Below are 26,106 nucleotides of genomic sequence, written 5' to 3'. Positions count from 1 at the left end.
GTATGTATATATATATATATATATATATATATATATATATAATCACAAACAATTATAAAACATTAAACATTACTATAAAACTAAATTGTTACAAACAATTTCTTCCATTATAGCATATATAGTTATTTCTAGAGGAAAATGTTGTAAAATAAGAGTCAACTAAGCTCTAAGAAAAGTTTTTTCCACTTCGTATGCACTGCACATATTCCACTATTGGCAATTTTGCAAAAGACATTTTCAGTTCCATTTGACTTGTTCAATTGCATTTGAAGCTGACAGCCTGATGTCTTTGGCTCCAGGGCTGTTCGAGCTGCTTAACCTAAGGAATGAATGCATAAACCACCTGAGAAAGAACAACACCTATTTACTATATAAACCATAGAGAAAACACATGACAGCTCAGATCGGAATAAATATGTTGAAATGTGTGCATATTTGCGTGCACGATTGTTTGCTTGTCTTGAGAGCTTTCAGATGAGCGTGTGCGAGAAGAGATTACTAAAGAGAGACGGGCTCCAATACACAAGGCTCACAAAGACTCTGATTTATAATTTGTCATCGTGTCCGTTCTTAAAACACAATTAACCTCTGCTGTCTGGGGCTGTTTGCCATGAATTTGCCAATTACAGAGAGGAAAGAGTCTCGTACAATGAGCGAGAAAAAGGGTTGTGTAATGCTGTCCTCTCTCCATCCTGTTAAATGTGCACTCTCATGGGTTTTTGTGGTATATTGTAAATATGCAATTGAAGTAGAGACAAACAACACTCGTGAACGGGGAAAACAAGCTGAAAATGAACTTTTGGCCAGCAGAAAAGAGTATGAGAAAGATGTAGCTGTCCATTTCACCATATAAGGCTGGCAAATTCAACTGAAATGAAGCTAACATTACTTTTGTTCAAGAAGGCTTTAAAAAACTAATGAGACTGTTTCAAGTAAGTGAGTTAGTGAGAGTTGTTAGGCTAATTCAAACCCATAAATGTTCACTCCGAGACAGATTTTCTAATCTTTTCTAAACAATTAATTAAAAAGATCTGGCTAAAAAGAGTCAAATTAACATAAGAGTCTGTATTTCGCTACAAATTGGACAACAGTCCATCGCAATAATGTTGACTGTAGCTTTTATTATCTACAGTCTCTCTCATCACTTTTTTTATTCAGACTACAAGCTTGCAAGTATAAAGCATCATTTCATTTGCTATGGAATAGTTACAGTATTTTAATAAGCTTCATTCAGACGTTCATAGAACCAGATATGAATGAGATCCAGTTCTCAATAACAACCCTATTTTTAGGTTAACTATTTCTTTAAGGACTCAATCAAGATAGAGAATTTTTGTTTAACAGGAGGAAGGCCTTGCCAGTCTAGTTAAGTGAAACATTACACACATGTCCAAATGTTCAACAATACAGAACACTGCAAGCATATTTTCCCAAGGGAGTAAGAGACTATTCTGTACTAGCGCTGAACACAAGAGGTCCATGTTCACCTTACAGGAGAGTGATGTTTCTTCCCGTCTGAGCCTTTACTGCATAAGGAAAGTTTAGAAGGGCAAGCTTTTATTTATCCACCAAATATTACTGGTTTCATCCTGTAGTCCCTCCGATAGGTCATGCTACCTGAGGGAAATAGCTTCGTATCTTTGCTTGCAGACATATATTATTGTTTGGAAATCTATCCACGTGAAGAATGTATAAGGAAAAATCCCTCCAAAAGGAACGGACAACAGAGAAAATTATCTGGGAAAAATGTAAATCTAATTTCAAACAAGTCTGCCATCTAGTGCTGCTTCTAAGAAAGCATCTAATGTTGTTGTATAATATTTTAATGCAAAAAAAAAAAGTTAGATTTTCAGTTGTTTACTTTTTTCAGTATTTGACACCATTGGATAACATTTAAAATAAATGCACAGTAAATGTGCCATTTCTGAGCTACATAAAAAAGAACCGGGAAAATGACTGTTTTCAAGCAGGTTTCCCCCAAACACTCCTGCCATTGGTTGGCCAAACAGATAGGTCCGCCCCAAACTCATGCCATTGGCTGTTTTAAAGCTGCTGTGTTAGGCTGGTTGGGGAAAAAAATACAATGTTCCAAATTTTGGGATTGGGGATTTTTCATGTTTTTTATAGAAATCTCTAATGTTCAAAGCTGAATTTATTTGATACAGTGGAACAGTAAAATTGTGAAATATTACAATTTTGTAGTAAGAAAATAAAGGTTTTCTGTTTATTCAGCATTAAAGAAAGTCAATGTACAATGCACATTTTCTGTTTTAACATATTTTAAAACGTAATTTGTTCCTGTAATAAAAAAAAGTTGAATTTTCAGCAGCCATAACTTAGGCTTCAATGTCACACAATGCTTTTGAAATCATTCTAAATGGCTGATTTGGTGCTCAAGTAACATTTCTAATTATTATTAAATGTGATACTGCTTTTTCAGGATTATCTGATTAATGTAAAATTCAGAAGAACACCTGTTATATGACATTGAATTTTTTATAAATGTCTTTACTGTCACTTTCAATCATTTGAATTCTGAATATAATAATAATAATAATTACCCTAAACTTTTGAATAATAGTGTAGCAATCATTTATATTTATATTTTTCAAGTTGATTAATTGTAAGTTATTTTAGAATGGGGAAAATGCATGTCCCTTTTAAACATCTAAAATACAATACTACATATCCAGCCTTCAATTATGTTTTTAGACAAAAAGTGAACATAACTGAAAGTGTGAATATTGTTCTCTGCAGACACAGAGCCTCATGTGTAATAATATCATGTTGCTTCAGAAACCCCTGTGCCTGATTCCTACTGTCTGGCAACCCTGTGCTCTGCTCTCCTGCTGCATGGCCACCAGCACAGCACTCTCACTGCCAGCATATGGCACAGCGTCTGAAGCCCCCTGAGGCTCTCCTGCTCCCCGAACCCATCTCTATCTCTGCATGGCTTCTGAATGTGAGTGTGAATGTCAGGAATCAGCATGCTGGTGGACATTAGTGACTGTTAGCTGAAAGAGCAACACCTGCAGCAGATCTGAGATCAGTTAATGCTTTAGGCAAACCAAGAAGCAGCTGTGTTTCAATGAGAGCGCCTGGGTGTAGGTCACACAAAGTGCAGTTTGGAAGGAAATAGTGCAATTGTGCTTGTTTTCTCTAGAAGTGGTTTTGTAGGTTGATTTGAGTTAAAAACGAAATTAAAATAATGTCAGGTTGGCACAAGTTGTCAGTGAGTTGTATAAAATGTATGCATTTTAAAGGAGTCATATGATGCGATTTCAATTTTTCCTTTCTCTTTGGAGTGTTACAAGCTCTTGGTGCATAAAGAAGATCTGTAAAGTTGCAAAGACTAACGTCTCAAATCCAAAGAGATATTCTTTATAAAAGTTAAGAGTCAACCACGCCTACCTAAAACGGCTCATTCTAACACGCCCCCACATGTGTACGTCACGATGTGGGAAGATTTGCATAACGCCGCCCAAATGTTCACGCAAAGAAAGAAGGCGTAACTTTTATTCTTGCTGTAGAAAATAATGTGTTTTTTGAACTTTAAACCGCATAAACACATTTCATTACACCAAATACACCAAATAATATTCTTTTTAGCAACATCATATGACCCCTTTAAAAAAACTCTATTAAAAAAACAATTTAATAAAAAAATATGTATGTTCCTTAAGCAAAATAAGTGATAACTATGCCCAGTCTGCCCTATATACTACAGTACAATGTTTATTATTAGACATAGTACATTTCTTTATACTGCATGGTAGCTTATACGTATATGTGAGTGCTGTCAGGTGGACTAAACTGATAATTCATCATGCAGCTCTAAAATCTTCAAAATATTAACATTTAAAGAATATATTGTGAAAATTTAAAAGCAATGCAGCCACAGAGAAACAGCTTTTATCTAAACCACAAAAGACTAGTAATTATATACACAAGAGATGACAACAGAAGAATAAACTTGTTAAGCATTTTTTCAGTGAACGTCCATGAGCTTTAAAAAGAGCTGTCACATCTTGAATAGTGCTCTATTCAATCCTCAAAACTGCTTCTCATTTATAAAGAAAACACAAACCAGATACTGAAGCGTCTGTCAGTAAGAGTCAAAGTAGAAATATAATGACCTTTTATTATTAATTTAAAGCAAAGATAACAGCAATACTGTGTACTTGTGGGTTAAAATGCTACATATTCCATTGTTACTACTATATATATTCCTGTATCTTTAATAAGTGCATTTTCTAACTTAGTTTTTTTTTTCATTTATTTTACATATAAACAATTGAAAAAAACTGATATTGACAATATACAGTATACTTCAATGCAAGATACAGTCTATGACAATTATTAACAATCATTTATATCTTCAGCAGCATTGCTTCTCAAATAAATTTACCTTGCTTTCATGATATTTTTACTGTAAAAAAATATTTTTTATAATTTACAAAAAATATTTGTAGTTTTGAAATATTTTAGATATTTATATAATGAATATTTTAAATATTATTTTTAAATATGTCTACAGTTTTTAGTATTTTTTAAATTTTTGTTTTATTTTTGTAGCATATCACATTAAACTAAATAAAATGACAAATGTTGCCTTGACACCTAGCTGAAATGAAATAAAAGGTTATTTTTATTATTTTTATTTTATTGTATTTCAGTTAACATTTCTTATTTCAAGTTTCTGTTGTTTCTGCTTCAGATTAAAAAACAAAATTATATACAGTATATAAAATAAATTAAATATATATATATAATATAAGTCAAATTTAAATCATTTATAAGTCGGTTACTCAATAGTATTTTTTGTTATCTTTATATATAGACAACAGTCTATGGTATATCCTCATTTAAATAGCTCAGTAAATGTGTGTGTGTGTGTGCGCGCACGTGTGTGTGTGTGTGTGTGTGTGTGTGTCAAACAAGCAGACGTTCAGGACCTTGGAGAGCTCCCTGAGGCAGGTGTGACCACTGATTCCCCCCGGCACACACACACACACACACATACCTCCTGAGTAGAGGTGATTATGGCACACACAGCAGCCCTGGGCAACCGGGACACACTCTGGATATTTCCATCAACTTTCCACTCCAAAGCAACAAGGCAGGAAAAAACCAGCCCACATTTTCCCCTGCCAATGCACACACGTACACACACACACACACACACACACACACACACACACACGTTCACTTCCAGATAACTGCTCTCCCTGACCTGTCCTTGTCTCTCACATACATATATGTATACACAGTTACTGCTGGTAAACAACCTAAATATCAATTTAACGTCGGAGCATTCAGGCAAACACCTCATTTACAATGCAGATTTGGAGAAACAGAACAACTAGTTGTCATATAAGCCAAACATCAGACTGCAACAGGGCATTTGAGAGTTTTGTTTCACATTTCAAGCCTTAAGCTTTCTCTGATCCCCGGAAGAAGAGATTTTATCCAGGAATCTCCCAACTGTTACCACATGGTAATATGCACCGCCGACTGGCCACAGAAGTACATTATTAACAGATAATACATCATACGAGCAAAAGCAAATTGATCTGTGTACGACCAGGCTGCTACTGAACAAGTACAAAGGTTTAATGTTGTGTTAGAGCTGTGGTGCATTGGTTAATAACATGCTATGCAGCTTCAATGATTGATTTTCCTCTCACTCCATAATAATTTTCCATTTCTCTCCACTGTGTCTGTATAATAATTCCATTATAATATAAAGAAGTAAAACTAAGGTGTTTTGAATGGTTGTCAGGTATTTTAGTATTTATGCAATTATACTATTTTATTATACTATTTATTTTAATTTGCTATTTAAAACATTTTGTGCTTATGTACTTTTGTCATTTTTCTTTTTAAAATATTTCTAGTTACTTTATATTTATATAATTAATAATTAAATATATATGTCTATATAAAATAAATATGTCTACAGTTGTAGTAGTTTTATTTTTGTAGAATATCACATTAAACTAAATAAAATGAAAAATGTTGCCTTGACAACTAGCTGAAATAAATTGTAAATATTTTTTATATATTACTGTACAAGATTAATGGTCAGAGACACAGCATATCATGACCATCACATGAGGAAAATCATTAGTAGAGACTGTGTTGGGTGGTTTTCCCCCACCTAGAAGAAGACCAGATTGAGATTCCTTCTAAACCCTTTTGACCTTTGGTCTTCACAAAGAACATGCCCTCACGTTCACAGAATGGCACGCTGCCTTTACATCTATATATGCACCTAAATGATGCTAAAAGGACTTATGAGCAGCTAATCGTTTCTATGCATAACTCCATATTATGTATGTAACCCATACATTTGACTATCATGTGCTAATCACTCATTGTGTATGTCTTTTGAATAACTATTGAATAGTTTATAGGGTTATATTCATGTTGGGTATGTATGAGTTTGAATTTTCATGCTTTAAATGTTTCTATCAATCAGTACTTTGTAAAATGTATTATATTCTTGTTATAGAAATCATGTCCAAATGATACTAAGAGCAGGACAATTCGGACCATGTGACTGATAAGATAACATGTTGATTTATGTATTGAGAGGAGAAACATAGCAACACCCCGAGCTAAGACAATGTCTAACTGGTCAAGACACCATTTGAGATGTGTCCAACAGCCCGGTTTAAATACTCAGGACACCATCAAATTATGCTTTTTGCCTTGTCGGCTTTTAGCCGCCGTTTTTTTTAGTCATTGCTTTTTGCATTAGGACTTTTAGCCATGCTTTTTGCCCGTGAATTCTTTGAGCGCCGTTCCAGGATGCTCTGGCTTGCATGCAAGCAGCTCCTCAAAAACCATGAGGAAAAGCGCCACCTAGTCTTGTCAAACTTTACCCTTTTCTTTCTTTCACTTTAGTTTCTTTTCTTTTCTGTTGAGAGTTTCATGTTCTGAGTTAAGTTTCGCCGCGACTCCGTGTCTCCGAGTTCACCTCGAGTCTGTGACCACCTCAAAACTTTAACCAGCCCACAACTCCGCATCTTCAGCCAACGCCCAACCATTGGCTTCCCAAGACGTCACTTCAACAACTACTGAACATCCAGCCAATCAGCAACCTTGGGAAACCCCTTTCTGCAATGACAACAACAAGGGAACCCCCTAAACAAGCAATACAAGTACCTCCAGATTCTAGCTGAACTGGTGCATTTAATATAAAGCTTAATAGCCTCATTGAGAAACTCAATGCGAGGGTTAATGCGTGTGTTTATGTGTTAGATTAGTTTATATGTCTTAGATTTATCCAATAAAGCCTTATTTATATTGAAAAGAGAAGTATCTTGTGTTTTGTGCTTACAAGTTCATGTTTTAAACTGCCGATCTTGCTACTGTGCTAATAAATCGTGTTTTCACTATATTTTGAATATTAATATCCATGCAGAGTTGACGTTGTACGGCCCGTTCAGTGAATCGCTGACCGATTCAGTTGATCAGCCGTAAAACTGATTCTGTCCAAATTCACTATAAAATCAAAAATAATTCCCTTTGATCTAAATTGACCTGTTTCCCTTACATTAGTCAGTTTTTGTATTTTTACTATTTTAAGTTATATTTATATATAGACAGCAGTCTATGGCATGTCCTCATTTAAATAGCTCAGTAAACGTGTGTGTGTGTGTGTCAAACAAGCAGATGTTCAGGATACTGCTATTTCTAGTTACTTAAGTTTTACCAACATTAAGGAAGATGTTTTGAAGAATGTTTGTAACCAAACAGTTTTGGTTCCCATTGACTTCTATTATATTTTTTGTCCATACCTTAGAAGTAAATGGGAACTGAAACTGCTTGATTGCCTACATATCTTCTTTTTAGATTCCACATTCCAAAGTCATAAAGGTTTGCGTGAATGATGACAGAAGTTTCATACTGTCCCTTTAATCTCTTTTTAATTCAGTTTTAGTTTGAGTAATTTCAGCACTTCAGCTTAAACGTACATATTTCATTTAGTTACCAAGACAACATTTCTAATTTCCATTTAATTTTATATCTAACATTTTATTTTATTTCTGCTTTATTTCAATTAACAAGGTGTGGATGGTTCCTAAGGCGTTGCAAGGCGGTTTATAGGGCATTCTGGGTGGCTGTCAGGGTATTGCTTTGCGGTTGCAAAGGTGTTTTCAAAGGAAAAAAGAAAAGGTTGCTGCAATGCTGTATCCTGGCACTGGAAGCTGAATAATGATATTCACATATGCCCTTAGAAAAATATCTCAGTGAGGCTTTAGCTGGCTATTTGCATCAAATTTACAAGGTGGAATAAGAATGACATGTTAGCAAAAATTCACTGGTGATTTGCCAGAATATGTGATGGACACGATACAGTCTTGTTCAGCAGCGATCCTCCCTGGGCATTTAAAGACTTAAAGCAAAGCTGAGATCCAGAGATCTGACAAGCAAACCAGACAATATTGGCCAGCAGCAGCAACACTACAACATAGATAACAGCTGAACATAAACAATCGCTGGAGATAAACCCGCTGGTCTGACACTAAAAAGGGAAAAACTAAACTGTTGTTTACAAACAATTCACTGCGCAGATACATCAGGGGAATTGAAATATTATTTCTTAATTTGATTCATTTTTCATTGGGCAAAGAAACGGGTTGGATCTCATTTAATCTCCTTCTCGCAAGCACTAAATACCATGTCTTAACTAAAGACAAGCTTCTAATCTGCTAGCATTAATAGGCTTTGTTTGATGACATTTCCACGCTGTTTTACTCTTTATTTATCTGATAGTCTGCTGAGAGCAGCAGATAAATAAATTCCACATCTCTCTGACAGGTGAATCAAGAAGGCATCAACTACTTCAACAAGGCCAGATTAGGCTACACCTAATATTGCATTCCTCACAGTGGCCTTTTTCTCATTATGCAATGACAAAAGCAACAGAGGAACACGATTAAAGCAAATAAGTCATTAGGCGATGTGTAATTAAGCGTCAGATTGGAAATGTTGAACTAACGCAAGGCTGGATGAATGAGAAACCGCTGATTAAAAAAAAGAAACTTGTGTCATTTGTTTATTCTTATTTCTGACTAAGAGCTTAGATTACAAAAGTCTTTAGAGAAATCAAAATGTTATTTTGAAAAATGACAAAGTCATGAACAATGTGGCGCAGGTCCCAGAAAAAAGAAAAACGAATTCTCAACTTCTCATAAGATCTCACATGGATCTAATGTGAAAACTGTACATTTATGGCATTCAGCTTTTAATGTTGTCAGCTTTTCTAAAATCTTTGTAAAAAATTATTTTATTGCTATTTATTTATCTATTATTATTAATTCATTTATTTTTATTTTTACTATTTATTTATTTTTTATTATTTATTTTCTATTTTTATATACATATTTTTTATTTTATTTTATTTTATTATGATTATTGTTATTTATTTAATATTTATTTATTTATTTTTAAGTCTACCAGGGTTGGGATGGGTTGGGGTGGGTTCTAAATTTGCACAGTTGCTTTTTGTTTTAAATTACTATTCCCAGAAGAAAATTCAATAAACAGTTGTTAACAAAAAAGAAAAACGAATTCATTTTCACCTCTGGCTCACCGAGACAGTTGTGTAAACAACAGTCGAGAAGCTCTGGGAAATATACAGTTCCCAAAAGAATGGCATGAGCTCTGGATTTTATTCAATTATTAATAAAAGGTGCTCCAAACAGCCAAAGGAACTTGGGTTTTGATATTATATATTGAGGCATCAATATCACAAGACCTCTGTTGTTCAGAATACAATTGCGAGTGTGATGTTGCTTTTATCAGTTCAGTAAACAAGAAATGAATATACATTAACTTTTGTTTTAGACACAATATTGACATTCTAATAGCCAATTTTTTATTTTTTTATTCCAAACAAATACACAATCGAATAAATCGTTAAGCATCTATGGGCAACACAGAGTAGGTGGTGTTAATTATTCAATCACTAATATGAGTTGACTTTATGATTCAGTGACTCACTCATAAACACAGCAGCTTATATCATTCCTGAATGAATCAGTGTTTTTAATCAGTTGACTGAATGAATCACTCATAAAAGTAGTCACGCTGTTACTAAATGAAACGTTGTTTCTGAATGATTCGGAATGAAAAAAGAAATGGTGAATGATGTAACCTGCACAAAAAATACACACATTATCTGTGAATTACTACTGAGTTAACTACTAAAGTGTGATAGAAAGTGAAGGTGGTATAAATGTATAGTTCCTTTTTTAAATATAAAAATCGAAATAAAAAAAATCGAAATAAAAATCTGTAGTGTTACAATAACATTTCTAACACTGTGGGTTAGTTTCTGATTAATGGAGTTACATTAATGTATAGTTTCTACATATAAAAATATCTTCACTAATATATATATATATATATATATATATATATAATCATATCATTATATGACCAAAATATTATTACATTTAAGTAACATCACTCAAATGAACGTTACAGCAGTGTTAAATCTGTGCCTGTTATATCTCATTTAAAAAAAAAAAAGACTTGCATTACTGTGGCTTTTCTTGGAATCAATTTGACAAACTGGAGTAAAACCTGTAAGTGGTAAGTGGTCATGTGACAGTGGTGGGGGTGGACTGCTTTTAGAGCCAGTCCCTGCTTACAGAGTAATAGATATATATATATATATATATATATATATATAATCATATCATTATATGACCAAAATATTATTACATTTAAGTAACATCACTCAAATGAACGTTACAGCAGTGTTAAATCTGTGCCTGTTATATCTCATTTAAAAAAAAAAAAGACTTGCATTACTGTGGCTTTTCTTGGAATCAATTTGACAAACTGGAGTAAAACCCCTGTTTTGTAAGTGGTCATGTGACAGTGGTGGGGGTGGACTGCTTTTAGAGCCAGTCCCTGCTTACAGAGTAATAGTTCAATGATCAGAATATCACGACCACATGGATTCTTTGCTACTGGTATTTTGGTATTTTATCGTTCACCCAAAATTCTGTCATTATTTACTCACCCTCATTTAAATTTCATTTAAATATTTTTCTTCGGAAGACTTTGAGGAAGCCGAGAATTCTGAAATAACATGAGGGTGAGTAAATAATGACAGAATTTTCATTTTGGGTTGAACTGTTTTTAACCATTAAAAATAATTTCACCCTTAAGACAGTAAAGTCAAGAACAGCAAGTCCTTTGGTCCACTGTGAGCAAGTATATTTGCCATTACTTTGCTATAAATATATCTGTTAACATTAACTGCGCATAAATTTAGCCTATATCTTAAAAGAGAATTTTTGGAACGAATGGGTCCTGTCCCAGTTCTACAGACATTACTCACAGCACGCACTTTGATAATGTGTGTGGAAATCGTCAGGGTTGGAAGTCACAATGGCACTAATCTCTGCGCAGGATTCTTAAAAAGAGCCTTGCTGTGAGTAATATGGATTGAGTGAGCTATTTCAAGCGCTCGGTGCAGTAAAACCTCACCCTGACTCACCGTGCATACTTTAGGAGGACATTAATATTTTACCAGCATTATAGCTCGCAAAAAATGTCCTCAGATCTTCCCTCTATAGCGGTCTCACAGTAATACACTTTAACACTTCACAACGATGAGGAAACATCCAAGCAACAGTACGTATTTTTAATGTGCCGTCTGGTTCGCTTAAAATTTTGTCAAGGTTACTTGCAAGGTTATTGTATACTGTAACTAAAACTAAGGCGAAACTACTGATTTAAAAACATTTCTGTAGGCTAACATAAATAAAATAATTAGTGCAAAGTAAATAGACATGACTATTTAGTATTAAACAGGCTGTTTATTTTTCTGCTTTACCTTTATTGAATGCAAACAACCTCTGGCTGCATGTCCTCTGCATATTGAAATGAAGCAGGCCAAGTTGCAGAAAAAAAGGCATTTGCAAATATGGGTGCAAATATTATAATATACTAAATAAGTGATATTTGAATGCACTTGAGACAGCATAATATTTACTAGGTCACAGTTTGGGGGGAAATCTAATTGCGATTTTTTTATCTCTTTTTTGATATTGTTATTGTAGTTTATTTTATGGTATTAATTTAGTTTAATTTGTCAATTTATTTATTTTTTTCATAAAAATTGTGATTTCTATTAAAATAATCCTATGGTTTGCTGTGCTTGTTTGTATGGCTGCACAATTTATCCAAAGTGTTGTGATTATATATCAATATGGCTTTAAAATAATAATAATAATAATAATAATAAATAATAGTAATAATAATAATACATGCATTATTATTTATAAAATATATAATGACTAAAATGACTAAAACAATACAAAATGTTATTTTTATATTTCACTGTAAAATAAACACCAAGTATTTATCAAAATAATAATAATTATAATTATTTATTTTTTTGCCATTTGATAAAAGAAATCCTAGGTTTGCTGTGCTTGTTTGCCAAGTTTGTGATTATATATCAGTAAGGCTTTAAAATGATAATAATACTTATTACTCCAAAACAAAATAAGAAGTATTATTATTGTAATATTTCACTGTAAAATACAAATATTTAAAATATATTAATAAATATATATATAAAACATATTTATATAAGTATTTATAAAAATATTAATAATAATTTGTCATTTTAACTGTAAAATTATAATACTAATATTTATGTATAAAACACTAATATTTATTTATATCCTAATTTCTTAATTTTGAAATGTTAAACAATCAAACTTTTATTTTGATGGAAAACTGCAGTTTTTTTTGCAAGGTTAATTTTCATAAATGGCTTTTGGTTTACATCAGAATGTTTCTACATACAGTGCAATAGTACACTGAAATGCCAAATGGTCTCTGATATGTTTTAAAGCATGGATGTTGCATGCATGTAAATAATAGTTACTGATCTCTAAGGATGAGACTATGATGGCACCAATATCCTCTAGTCTATTAGATTACTTTTATATTCATTGTGGTGCTAATTCATGTAGCAGCTGCATCCTAATAGACACTCTCTAGCCTTTGATTACAATAAATCAGAGCCCAGAGCTTTTGGGCTGTCTTTCCAACAGGGTTTGATTTGTGGTCTTGAACAGAGAGTGATGTCATTGCCCCTGCTTTCAAAGGTTCAATGGTAGGCAGCTGTGGCATGTAACGCATGCTGTAAGAATACAATACAAATAGTCACACATATATGAAATAGACCACAATTAAATGACAGATGAAAACAAGTAGCTGTGACATTGGCTATGTTCAGAACAGTTTACTACCATAATGCTCATACTATTTCTTCAGCATGCAGAACAATGAACATTTGAACAAACAGTTTTTATTTCAAGATGCTAAGTGGATGTCAGTGAAAGCAACATATGCATATGTATATACATTAACAAATAAATTTGGCAAACGCTTTTGTCTAAAGTGACTTACATTACATTCAAGTGTTGCATGCCACTTTTTTTTTTTTTTTTACTCCTGCAAATAAAATTTGTAAAAATATTAGGCAGTAAAAAAAATTTGAGGTCAGTTGTTTTTATAGAAATTAATATTTTATTCAGCAAAAATGCATTCAGTTTTTCAAAACAAACAGTAAAGACATTTATTATTTAAAAAAATCTAATCAAATAAATGCTGTTTTTTCTATTCATCAAAGAATCCCGAAAAAATGCATTACAGTTTCTACAAAAATATTAAACAGAACAACTGTTTTCAACATTGATAATAATATGTTTCTTAAGCACCAAATCAGCATATTAGAATGATTTTTGAAGGATTATGTGACACTGACACTGGAGTAATGATGCTAAAAATTCAGCCTTGTCTTCGTAGGAATAAATTTCATTTTAAAATTCAACATAGAATATAGTTTTTTAAATTCTAATAATATTTCACAATATTACTATATTACTGTATTTTTGTTCAAACAAATGCAGCCTTGGTGAGCATACAATATTTCTTTTTAAAACATTAAAAAACGTACCAACCCCAAACTTTTAAACAACAGTGCAATCATAAAACATATACAGTATATCACACACAAATATTGGTTAAAATAGTAAAAAAAAAAACAATTAAATTCTTAAATGAAATATTATAATTCATAATATTAAATATTATTTATATTAAATTATAATTGATCATGTTTTTGTAAGTTACATTAAGCTAGCCTCATATGCCATTTTCAATTTACTTTTTCACTCAGCAGCTGAACTCAGTTCAGGGTGCATTCTGGGATGCATTCTGGAATGACCTTCTGGATATGTGATGCTGGCCAAAATTAGATATCATGATTACACCTTCCACCTTTTCGTGTGTGATGCCTTAATGTGTTGTCTAGGCAAACAAGGCACTAGGTTATGGGAGAGTTTACGTATTCCATAGTCACAGGATTGTTATGAACTGTCGTTGACACTAATGGCGCTTTTCCACTGCGTGGTACGACTCAGCTTGGCACGGCTCAGTACGGCACGGCACGGCTCGGTTTGCGTTTCCACTGCAGTTTAGTACCGCTTTAGAGTGGTCGGGATTATTCACATGTCGTTAAAGTTGCGCCGCCTCTACTACCACGACTCCTAAAAAAAACTTTTTCATTCCGCGTCGCCCCATCAAGCTCTCACTGGATCCGCTCCTCTGCTATCAACGAGAGGAACGTCTGTTCTTCCGCAACAGACAACAAAACTTTTTGGTTGTTAAAAAAAGGTGCGTTCGTTCAAAACAGTTCCGTTCGATCTTTCGCTGGCTGTGCTGATTTAAATCTAGCGGTTCTTTTGTGTTTGTGTCGCAAGTTCAGTGACGCAGGTAGTGACGATTCTCTCCGGCCAATCCATGATCAGCAGAGTTTACACGTCACGCTTTGGTAACGGTAAGGTTCACTTGGAACCCCAACCGAAGTGGTATTAAAAAAAGTACCAGGTACCAGTCCAGGTACTGTACCCAGTGGAAAACCCCCCCAAAAGTGAACCGTACTGAGCCGTACCGTGCCGTACCATGCAGTGGAAAAGCGCCATAAGAAATGCTTAGAGATGACGGATGAGAGGTATGGGCGTTATATAATGGGGCTGATCAGGAGAAAGCGATGACATAAGCACGCGTAGTGAGTGGGAGGTTTTAAACCCCCGTGGCAAAAACATTGAGCGCAGCAGTGGGAACAGGTACAGCGGAGAGGTCATGCACACGTCACGCACAGTTCCGCATGGGTGAGCGACATTAATGCTAATAGATCCCCATTCAAGTATTTAACCTTGACAGTCTGCAAAACAAGAGCCACAGCATCATGTATCAGCGCTAGCCAGCACAATGAAAGAGTGACACTGGAATGTTAATGGATCACTTGAGGATAGCATTAGCCTGTTTTTTTTTCTGTGTCCCTGCACTCTATAAACGTCATTCAAGAGGGCAGACGTCTGATATTTCTGCAGTGTTACATTACTGGGCTACAGTTTCAACCATTCGGTGAACTTTAGCCTTGCAAGCAGGAGGTTGGTAGTCAAGCACACACACACACACGCGCTGGAACAGCTATAGTGCTTCGGCCTGAAGAAAGGAATTCATGCAGAACAAAAGGCCATACTTGTAACTCCACTTAAAACTGATATGACCATATAAAGCAGAACTCATGACCAGTGAGCTCTATTACATAACCCCAATGAAACCAGAGCTCCTATAAACTCTTCTAGATTCCTCTGTCTTTTGTCAAGGGTCCTTAGTGACATCATACAGGAAACCGTACAGTGAGGACTCAGTTTTTGTGCATATTCCACAGGTGATAGTGTACATTTTCACTCTGTTTTTTTGTTTCAGTATAATGTCTCTGGTCACCAGTAGGATGTTGTGCTGCTGCCTCCACCAAGCTGGGTCGTTTTTGCCCCTAAGGATATGATGAGTTGTCGATTATAAATATAGTGGAGAGCACAGTGAGTTTTAATTGCAGTTATTATTGCTGATTTTAGTATTTATTGTATGTCATTAATGCAGATTTGTTATATTTGATTTTCTTTTATAATAAATTCAAATAAAATCAAATGTGGTTTTAGTTGTAACTGCAAAGGCTGTGACTCAAACCTTTATCACACACCTCTTGCAATTCGAACACTGCATGCTCTGCAAAAAGCATATCTGAAGGAAAAATCTCACTTTGTCTCTCTGCAAGCTGGATATCACTCCCCTGTCGCAGAGAACATTTCTCCATGTTTGCCATGCTAACAACTCAAGTGGTTGTCATAAGCGAGACACTATGTGAACCATGTCTAGGTTTGCGTGTGTGACATTTCCAAAGTGGAGATCAATTGTATTGATGCAGGGTGAGCTCAAGGGAGAGACGCAGAAAAGTCTATGACGGATAGTCATGACGTACCGCCGGCTGACGTGGGTAATTCTGTCAGTAAATGCCACTGCAATACCAATATGAAAAATCATACAACAGCTCCTAGTATGTAGTACATAATGGGAAGAAAATGCCAATACAATAAAAGAGACAGTTAAAGGGATAGTTCACCCAAAAATGACAATTTTGTCATCGTTTACTCATCCTTGTCATGACAAAATGACAAAAGAATATATTTGGTATGTGTATGAATGTTGGCAAACAATTTTGGTTCCCAGTGACTTCCATTCTAAAATAAAAAAAAAAAATTGTATTATTATTAAAGGGGTCATATGATGCGATTTCAATTTGTCCTTTGGCAGGGCATAGAGGAGAAACAATAATGTACAGTATGTGGAAAATAATGTGTTTTTTGAACCTTAAACCGCATAAACACATTTCATTACACCAAATACACAAAATAATGTTCTTTTTAGCAGCATCATATGACCCCTTTAAAGAAATAGTTCACCCAAAACGAAAATGTTCATCATTTACTCACTCTCATGTCATGACAAAATGATAAAAGAATATATTGTAAAAAATTATGGTAACCAAACAGGTTTTTTTTTTTTTTTTTCTTCCATTTTACAATGGAAGTCAATGGTTGCTGAGACTGTTTGGTAGTTGTTCACCCAAAAATGGAATGATTTCATCACCCTCATTTTGTGACAACATGACAAAAGAAGATATTTTTAAAAACTCTGGTAACCAAACAGTTTTGGTTCCCACTGACTTCCATTACCTGTTTGGTTCTGTTGTACAATCAAAGTCGATAAGAACTGAACATTTTTGATTATTTCCAACAATCTTCAAAATATCTTCTTTTGTATTCTGCAGAAGAGAGGAAGTCATACAGGTTAGGGATGGGATGAGGTTGAGTAAATGATGACAGAATTTTCATTTTTGGGTGAACTGTCTCTTTAACTTGACAAGGAAATAGCTTAAAGTTTGAAAATTTGGCTGTCAAAAAAAAATAATTAGAAAGGAAGACAGTTGGGTTTAGTCTTCAAATAAGAGTTATGCCACATAATTCACATTGCATCAGCTCTCCGCATGGGCTCCAGACTGCCTAATTTTGTAAAATCTGTAAGATTGCTTTCCATTTGTTAGGGTGCTAATAACGCCATATGTCTTTAAATAGACCTTGTGCATCACCTGGGCATTTCATGGGGTTAATATAATCACAGCCTCCTAAATTGATTCAGCGGCTCAGATGCACAAGCAGCGCCTCTTCCAGAAGTGCCAAACACAATCAAACATTTTGACAGCGCTGCAAATCACGCCTGAAGGCAATGGCACGGTGCTGATGTTCCTTTGGAGCAATTTGACCTCCCTTGATCAATCAGCAAAGTGGGGGCAGTCGACAGCGGTCCGCGTCCAGGCGAGAGGGGAGTGAGGGAGAAACGAGAATAGCAGCAGTCTATTCTGTCTCGCTGTCATCTGTCATTAAGCTTCATGAATCTGGAGCATTCCATTGCTCTCCGGATGTTTGCCAAATCCAATCAGGGATGCTGAATACTTTGCGCTGAAGGGATTGCAGGGTCACGGGGGCTACGGCCAAGCAACAGCCGGCTATGGGGGAGAATGTTTAAAATGCAATCATCTCATACACATGAGTGAAATATAAGGTTAGAAATATAATAATTCCTGCTAAGATGATGCAGATGACATTATGGCATCAACTATAATACCATCCGTGCTTTTTCATCAATCTCTTGTGGTTTCAGGAGCTTAGTTTTACATAATTTTCCAACCTCTATCTGATTCTCTGTACCTTTGAAGCACTAGTTTGCCATTTATATATACTGTATATATATATATATATATATATATATATATACACACACATTTACACAAAGATAATGCAAGTAAATACAAAATGCAGTTTTTAAATGATGATTTCATTTATTAAGGGAAAAAAGCTGTCCAAACCTACGTGGCCCTACGTGAAAAATTAATTGCCCCCTCCTGTTAAATCATGAAAAAACTGCAATTAACCACATTATTTTAGAAAGCTGAGTTAAATTTCACTAGCCACACCCAGGACTGATTACGGCCAGACCTGTTGAATCAAGAAATCACTTAAATAGAACCTGTCTGACAAAGTGAAGCAAGCTTAAAGAGCAACACATCATGCCACGATCTAAAGAAATTAAAAAACAGATGAGAAACAAAATAGTTGACATGTAACAGTCTGGAAAGGGTTATAAAGCCATTTCTAAGGCTTTGGGACTCCAGCGAACCACAGTCAGAGCCATTATCCACAAATGGAGAAAACTTGGAACAGTGGTGAACCGTCCCAGGAGTGGCCGGCCAACCAAAATTACTCCAAGAGCGCAATGACGACTCATCCAGGAGGTCATAAAAGAACCCAGAACAACATCTAAAGAACTGCAGGCCTCACTTGCCTAAATTAAGGTCAGTGTTCATGATTCAACAATAAGGCCATGTCCACACATACACGGGTATTTTTATAAACGGAGTTTTTCCTTCTTCCGTTTAAAACAAAAAAAATCTCCGTCCACATGAAAACGCAAAGGCATGCTATAAAGCACTGTCAAGAGCATGCCAAACCAACAGGTGGCGATGTAATCTTAACCGTAAAGCCATGTTGGCCAATCAGAAGCCTGAAAAAGTCTCCAGTAGGCGGAGATAACAGCGCAGGCTCCGACGTCACAAGTCCGAAAACTCCGGTTTCGCTGTCTACACGATAACACTGCAACCAGAGTTTTTTATCTTCACCCTGGCAAGTGTTTTCAAAAATGTTCGGTTTCAGTGAACTGGTGCTGCGTTTGCGTGTGGACGAACGGCCTAACCACGTAGAAAAAGCTGCGGTTTTAAAAATAACTGCGTTCGTGTGGACAGGGCCTAAGAAATAAAGAGACTGGGCAAAAACGGCATATGTATATATATATATATATATATATATATATATATGTATATATATATATATAAGGTGGGATATCGCACTGTTAATACTTGATGAATAGGGCAATCCTTTTGTGTATTTTATGTGCTGATTCATGCATTTATCCAGATTAACTCAATACAGAACATAGACTATTTGTTTATCAAATAGTTAAAGATCATGTATGTTACATTTTTCTCTCCAGACTGGGACTAAAATGGTCGCAAATGTGACGACAAAAAGTGCCTCAACAATTTGAAATTGGCAACAGTCGAGAACTTAAGATTTGTCTGTTTATATGAGCACCCAGTAATTTTTAATGACTCCGTAAAGATTCACTGCTGAAGAAGCAGTTTGAATCACACTCTCAGTCAGTGAATCATTTAGAGTTCAAATTACTTCCTAACTGAACCGCAACTCATTTCTTGGTTGTATCTGATTCTAAATGAACCGGGAACTGTTAATGTGATGTGTACTTTTGTATAAACTAAGTAAGCTTGGGAGAGATTATTTAATGACTAGTTGTTCTTATGGAATCCGTGTATGTCTATAGTGTATCAAATACTTGTAGTCCGGTTTTCCACTTTGTAAGTAAGAAACAATATATAATTCAAGTTAAAGTGCCGTTTAGGTTATAGCAACTGACTATATTGTAGCATTTCCAGCCTGAGTGGCTTCATCAACATAATATACATAAAGGGGCCAGTGGGTCCCATTACACCCTTTAATGTCCCCTTCCAATCGGAGACAGATTTATTAAACCGCAATCAGTTGAGTAACTATCAGACAGCTTCTGCATCCCACGACCATGTGCTCTGTAATCAATTCAAGAGGAAGGAGAGAAGATCTTTATCAAGAGTAAACAGTTCAGCAAAAAGCCATTAATGAAAGTTGGCCAGTATAGGAGATGCAATCATGCTCTGTTAATCGGTTAATATTTCATGGCATTTGTAGGGGAAATAGTCAAACATTCAGAGCAGTATTATCAGCATAATTAGCTGACTAATTAAGCATATGCCCCCTCTTTTATGATAGGGTTTTGTTCTGTAATAGACACTGGAATTCAGCTTTTAGTTGATGTGCATGAAGCAATTAATTATTCTTTGAATTCCTGCTATTTGGCTAAATAACTGCTGACAGCTTTGCTCAAACTCAAAATACTACATTTGTATGACTTGCGGCAAAATTGTCATGGACTGCCATGATCATATTTGACCAATTTTATTAATAAATACTGGAATAGTTAAACATTTTTTTTTTATACAAAAGAGAAACTATGATGGTGCAGAAAATATACATATTTAATCAAATTTAATTCATACTAGTTGATGTTTGATTTTTTCATTAATTTTTTCTGCAATTTACATCAATACACCAGTAGATGGCTGTTTATGACAGAGTCATTTACGCAAAGCATTAATTCATTCAGGAACGATACAAGTGAGTCATTGAATCATTCATTCATTCATTCATTCGTAATAAAACACTAATATATTCAGAAATGGTATTATTGTGTATTGCTGGGTGACACGCAATGATTCTGCAGTGGCTTTGTTTAACTGTTTTGGTACTTAATTCATTTTTAATCAGGACCAGGACTGGTACATCATCAAAATAAATCGCTGCATGACACTCACTGTGTCATACTGAAACTCTATTCGGGCTACAGTGTAACCTAACTTTTAGCAAAAGCACTGAAGTCACACAACCTTGCCCCAAACCAAACTAACAGTGTGGTACAACTAAGTCCCTCATTATGGATCACTGAATTCACCTTAAAAACAATAACTTTCAACACTGTTACTTGTTACGTAAGGAAATTAACCACATGAGTCATGCCAAGTCAGGTTCAAGTTAATGCGAAGCAAGAGGATACTTTTCAAGAATTACTGTGTGTTCGCATTAGTGGAGTCGTTCATGAGTAAAAGACTGAGCACTTGTTCTGTTTCACAAGGAACCCTTCTGGAGCCTGTGACTCAATGGAGCAAGTCATGGACCACCTTTTACACAGCCCTTCTATCAGTTGATCTAGTCTTTCTGAGAGTAGCTGTCAGGACGGATCAGTGTAAGAACTGTGTGTGTGCCTGTGTGTTCTGATTTCTTTTTCTATGTGTGTGTGATGCAGTCCAGCGCAGGTCAGAGGGGCAGACAGACCTGGCCGAGCTCAGCATATCACATGATCAGTATTCTTAAAACTGCTTGAAGAAGGTCTGGGCTAAATTTGCAGCTGAAGGTCAAATATTCAGTAACTTATGCGTTCCTGTTCCTAGTGATATAACATTCAGGAGCTAAGCTTAAAGTCAGCATGAAATGGAAATGTATCTATTTTCTAAATGCATTCTGATGTTATTAAACAATGCATTCATGCATATGTTTTATATTTTTTGACCTTGTAATTTTTCATTAAAATGTTGTAACTCGATCTTCTGGTGAAATGACAGATTTCTCTCTGGTGATGCATGCCAGCCAATTATTTAGTATGCATAAACTCCGCCCCTTTCTTTAAATCGACTACAGGCTCGCATTCAGATCTGCCTTCATCCAATCAATAACTGATTAATAGAACTAAGTCCCTTTTTCAACGTTTCTTGAATGTACATCATAACATGGGAGAAATTATCTGTCATTACGTCCGTTACATTGCCACTTTAAAAACTAGCTAAATGCTTCGATAAATCTTTAAAGGAGTAGTTCACCAAAAAAGGAAAAAATCTATCATCATGTTAGTCATAAAATAACTTTGAAATGGAACTTGTGCTCTCAAACAACAAAATATAGCACACAAATTGTATAGACTACTTTGGAAATAGTAATATTTTTGGAATATTCACTTTTTTTTTTCTTGCATGGAAAAGTGTAGCATTAGAATTCTGCCTAATATTTCATGTTGTTTTACAAAAGAAAATCATATGGGTTTGGAAAGATGAAATAATGACAGAATTTTCATTTTTTTTACATTTTCCCCATGTTTTATCACCTAAGGTGCAAAAGCAACTCGTAATAACTTCTTTAACAGCTTTTCATTACATTATATTATAAGTCATGCAAGCCCTGTGGTTCTTTGAGAAATTAAGATGCTGAACCTATGGGAATAAATACAATATTTCAGGGGTTTCACCTGCATTTTGTCAATATGTTACCATAGGTCATCATATGCAAATAAAACCAGTGACAAAACCCCAAATAGGCTTTCACATGAGGAAGTGAAAGATACTCCCTTGCCTCTAGGTGTAAACTCACTCCTTAGAGTGTTTGCAAATGAGGAGAAAGCAGAGTCGACGAGAGCCCACAAGCTGAATTTCACACCTGAAGTGGCCTACATGGATAATTGGGTTGGAGAGGCCTAATTCACAATCATATAATGCAGGTCAAGGGAACTGCTTTTCCACTGGAGCATTCTAGCATGCCTACAAATCAAACTGCTTTTGTTCCTATGTGTCCATGATGTTTTTGCTGTGATAAAAAATAATTTAAAATTCTCTTAAGGGGAAAAGATTGTTTCTATTATAGTTCTTCTCCTTTCCTTTCTTGCTTTTTGACTCTTGAACTCAACCAATGATGTGAATTTGTAAGCTGATTGGCTTATGAATGAATGGTTGAAATGTTTTATAATTCTGTTTGGAAAACAACCATCATTTTGCGACTCCATTTGTTGCCACTAGTGAACTTCCAATACACTTTTTTTTTTTTAAAGGGGTCATATGATGACGAAGCGGATATCGTCCTCTTTTGGATGACCAAACAAAGTAGTTTCGCTTTCACAACGAAGCACACAGCGTCTTCACGACATGGCTGCAGCGTCAACAATACTACAGTGAGAATAAAAGTTACGCCTTCTTTCTTTGCGTGAACATTTGGGCGGCGTTATGCAAATCTTCCCACATAGTGAGGTAGATATGTGGGGGCGTGTTAGAACGAGCCGTTTTAGGTAGGCGTGGCCGACTCTTAACTTTTATAAAGAATATCTCTTTGGATTTGAAACTTTAGTCTTTGCAACTTTACAGATCTTCTTTATGCACCAAGAGCTTGTAACACTCCAAAGAGAAAGGAAAAATTGAAATCGCATCATATGACCCCTTTAAAGTGATTTTTAAATGAAGTGCCGGTGAGATGGAACAATATGTGAGTAATTTAATTTAACCTTACCTTTCCCTCATGGTCTTCAAATACTGACTGGTCCACGTTGCAGGCAAAGAGGGACGTGGGGAGATCATTGAAGTCGGTGATTTGTTGGAAACTGTCTCCCAGTGAGGACTCTCCCATGGTGGACTGCAGGACTACCAGCTCTTCCCCTCCTAAGAGGTAAACCCGCTGGAGGAATGGAGCGCTTCTCATTTTGGCAAATAAATGCTCTCCCTTCATGGCTGTAAGTGGTACACAACATCAAAAGTGAAGATGTTTTCTAATATCAGCAATTGCTTTCAGGCTACATTCTACACTTAGTTCAAAAATCATAATCGTTTGTCGAGCTCTAAATATGCCCAAAAAAAAGTACCGTTGAGTATAAAAAATTTATTTCCATATTATTTTCTGTACTAGTTTTATGAAGTCACAAGACATCTTCAGACCAGTACAGTGTAAGCCATTACTGACTGATAATCATACAAACACCAAGGTGAAAAATAGCCGAATTTTCACTTTTAGGTGAACAATTCCTTTAACAGCATTTAAAGGGATAGTTCACCAAAACCCATAAGACTTTAGTTAATCTTTTAAACACAAATTAAGTTATTTATAATGAACCCTAAGAGTTTTCTTTTGCTCCATTGAAAACCAGGTAACCAAAAATTAGATGATCCGAAAAAGCTATAAAGACCTCATAAAACTCATCCATATGAATCAAGTGCTTTAGTTCAAGTCTTGTGAAGAGATACAATCGCTTTATATGATGAAAAGATGAAAATGAAAATGAAATGAAAAATGAAAATTCTGTTATTAATTACTCACCCTCATGTCGTTTCAAACCCATAAAACCTTCATCTTCGGAACACAAATTAAGATATTTTTGATGAAATCCGAGAGATTTTTGAACCTGCATAGACAGCAATGGAACTACCATGTTCAAGGCCCAGAAAGGTAGTAAGGACATTGTTAAAATGGTCCATGTGACATTAGTGGTTCAACTGTAATTGTATGAAGCTACGAGAATTCTTTTTGTACTTTTACTTTTCTTTACTTCGCAAAGAAAACAAAAATAACGACTTCATTCAACAATTTCTTCTCTTCCATGTCAGTCTTTGACACACGTTCACGAGAGTACCACAACGCATGAGAGTGCATTCCTCTGCTTGCAAACAAGGTGCAGTGCATCCGGGTTCTACGTAAGAATGCCGGCTTGTTGAATTGTTCAATAAAGTCATTATTTTTGTTTACTAGTTTGGAACTTCATGAGGGTGAGTAATTAATGACAGAATTTTCATTTTTGGGTGAACTATCCCTTCAAATTTGGCTTTTCATGTCATACACCCAGACAGCATGGGAACCAGGAACATTGAAAATAATTCCAATTCACTAAAAGAATTATGAAAATCATTCACCAGATCATCTTTGTCGTTATACAAACCGATAGATGAAAACAGTAACAGTAAACACAAACAAATACAGTCAATATATAATAGTAAGTATACTCTTACGTGTATATATGTGTATATGTATGTATACAGTATATGTATGTATATGTGTATGTGTGTGTGTGTGTGTATGCACACACATGATGTATCACAAACAAGACGTTTATGACCTTATGAGAGGTCAGAGCAAGAGCTGTTTGGAGCATTTTCACTGTACACAACAAAAGCTCGTCCTCACGACAGGTGACACAGAACTGGAACAGTTACCTCCCAGAACCCTACCGAGCAGATGTTACCCCTGGCCCCGGTAACTTATGCTCCGCCAAAAGATTAGGTTATGGGCTTATAGCAGAGCCGGTCTCTTGTCAGCCCACACAAACAACAACGGCAAGTGGGGAACAGCTTGCACCCATTTCCACAGAGCTTTTCCACATGCCCTTTCTTCCAGTGATCCACCCTGACAAGCTTGGTCTGCGGGCAAAGCCAGCACTGTCACCGGTGTCACACGCACTGTTAAATCTCCCACAGCTATTTTGGGATCAATAGCCCATCACCAGCCACACATACATGCTCTCCAACACACACGCATGCTCTCACTTTCACTCAAGGCTATAGATAGAGGCTGGAGCTGTCTGTTTCAGTCTTGCCCTGTGTAAACGCGGCTAAAAATAGAATGAGGACTAATGAAATGCAGAGATTGTGAGGCACTTGATTAAAATGAAGACTTCCAGACAGGGATCCATTTCATTTACAATATCACAATGACCCTGTTATGAGATAAGGATGTGCATAAACTATACATGAGCACAGACATGCTATAAGTGCTCAGCTTTATTTACAAAGATTTACCGTGTTTTCAATTTTGGAATTGGTCCGCGCCAAAAAGCATAGGCCTACTGTTTATCTAAAGCTATAGAGGCCATTGACATGTTTGCTTGCTGGCATGAACAAGGTCACTAAACAAGGGAAATATATGGATCCTAATTCACTAAAAGAATAATCAATATCATTCACTACATTGTCTTTGTAGCTATACAAACTAAACGGTGAGAGCAGTAACATTAAACAAACAAATTCAGTTAATAAGCATTCTTAAATATTGTTAATCCATATTATTATTATTATTAACTATTATTATAAAATAGGGAAAACTACTGAAAAATATCCTCATGTTCTGTTGACATTGACTTTACTCTAACCCTAATGTTATTTTAAGATATTTATGTATTTTTTTATATGTA

The 26,106-nt window shown here is 35.3% G+C and overlaps 1 protein-coding gene across 1 annotated transcript in view; it reads right to left on the bottom strand.

Annotated features, from left to right (window-relative positions):
• The window catches only part of rcan2 (regulator of calcineurin 2), a 76,449-nt gene that overhangs the window by 48,652 nt on the left and 1,691 nt on the right, over positions 1-26,106 (bottom strand). The window contains exon 2 of the mRNA XM_016470741.1: positions 23,442-23,659. Coding sequence (XP_016326227.1) covers positions 23,442-23,657 — 216 coding nt within the window. The 5' untranslated portion in view covers positions 23,658-23,659. The remainder of the gene's footprint in view (positions 1-23,441; positions 23,660-26,106) is intronic.

Source organism: Sinocyclocheilus anshuiensis, unplaced genomic scaffold (genome assembly GCF_001515605.1).
Source record: "Sinocyclocheilus anshuiensis isolate Anshui unplaced genomic scaffold, SAMN03320099.WGS_v1.1 scaffold2322, whole genome shotgun sequence".
Classification (NCBI taxonomy): domain Eukaryota; kingdom Metazoa; phylum Chordata; class Actinopteri; order Cypriniformes; family Cyprinidae; genus Sinocyclocheilus; species Sinocyclocheilus anshuiensis.
Note: the sequence above shows the minus strand (reverse complement) of the source record. Positions and strands in the feature narration are given on the sequence as shown.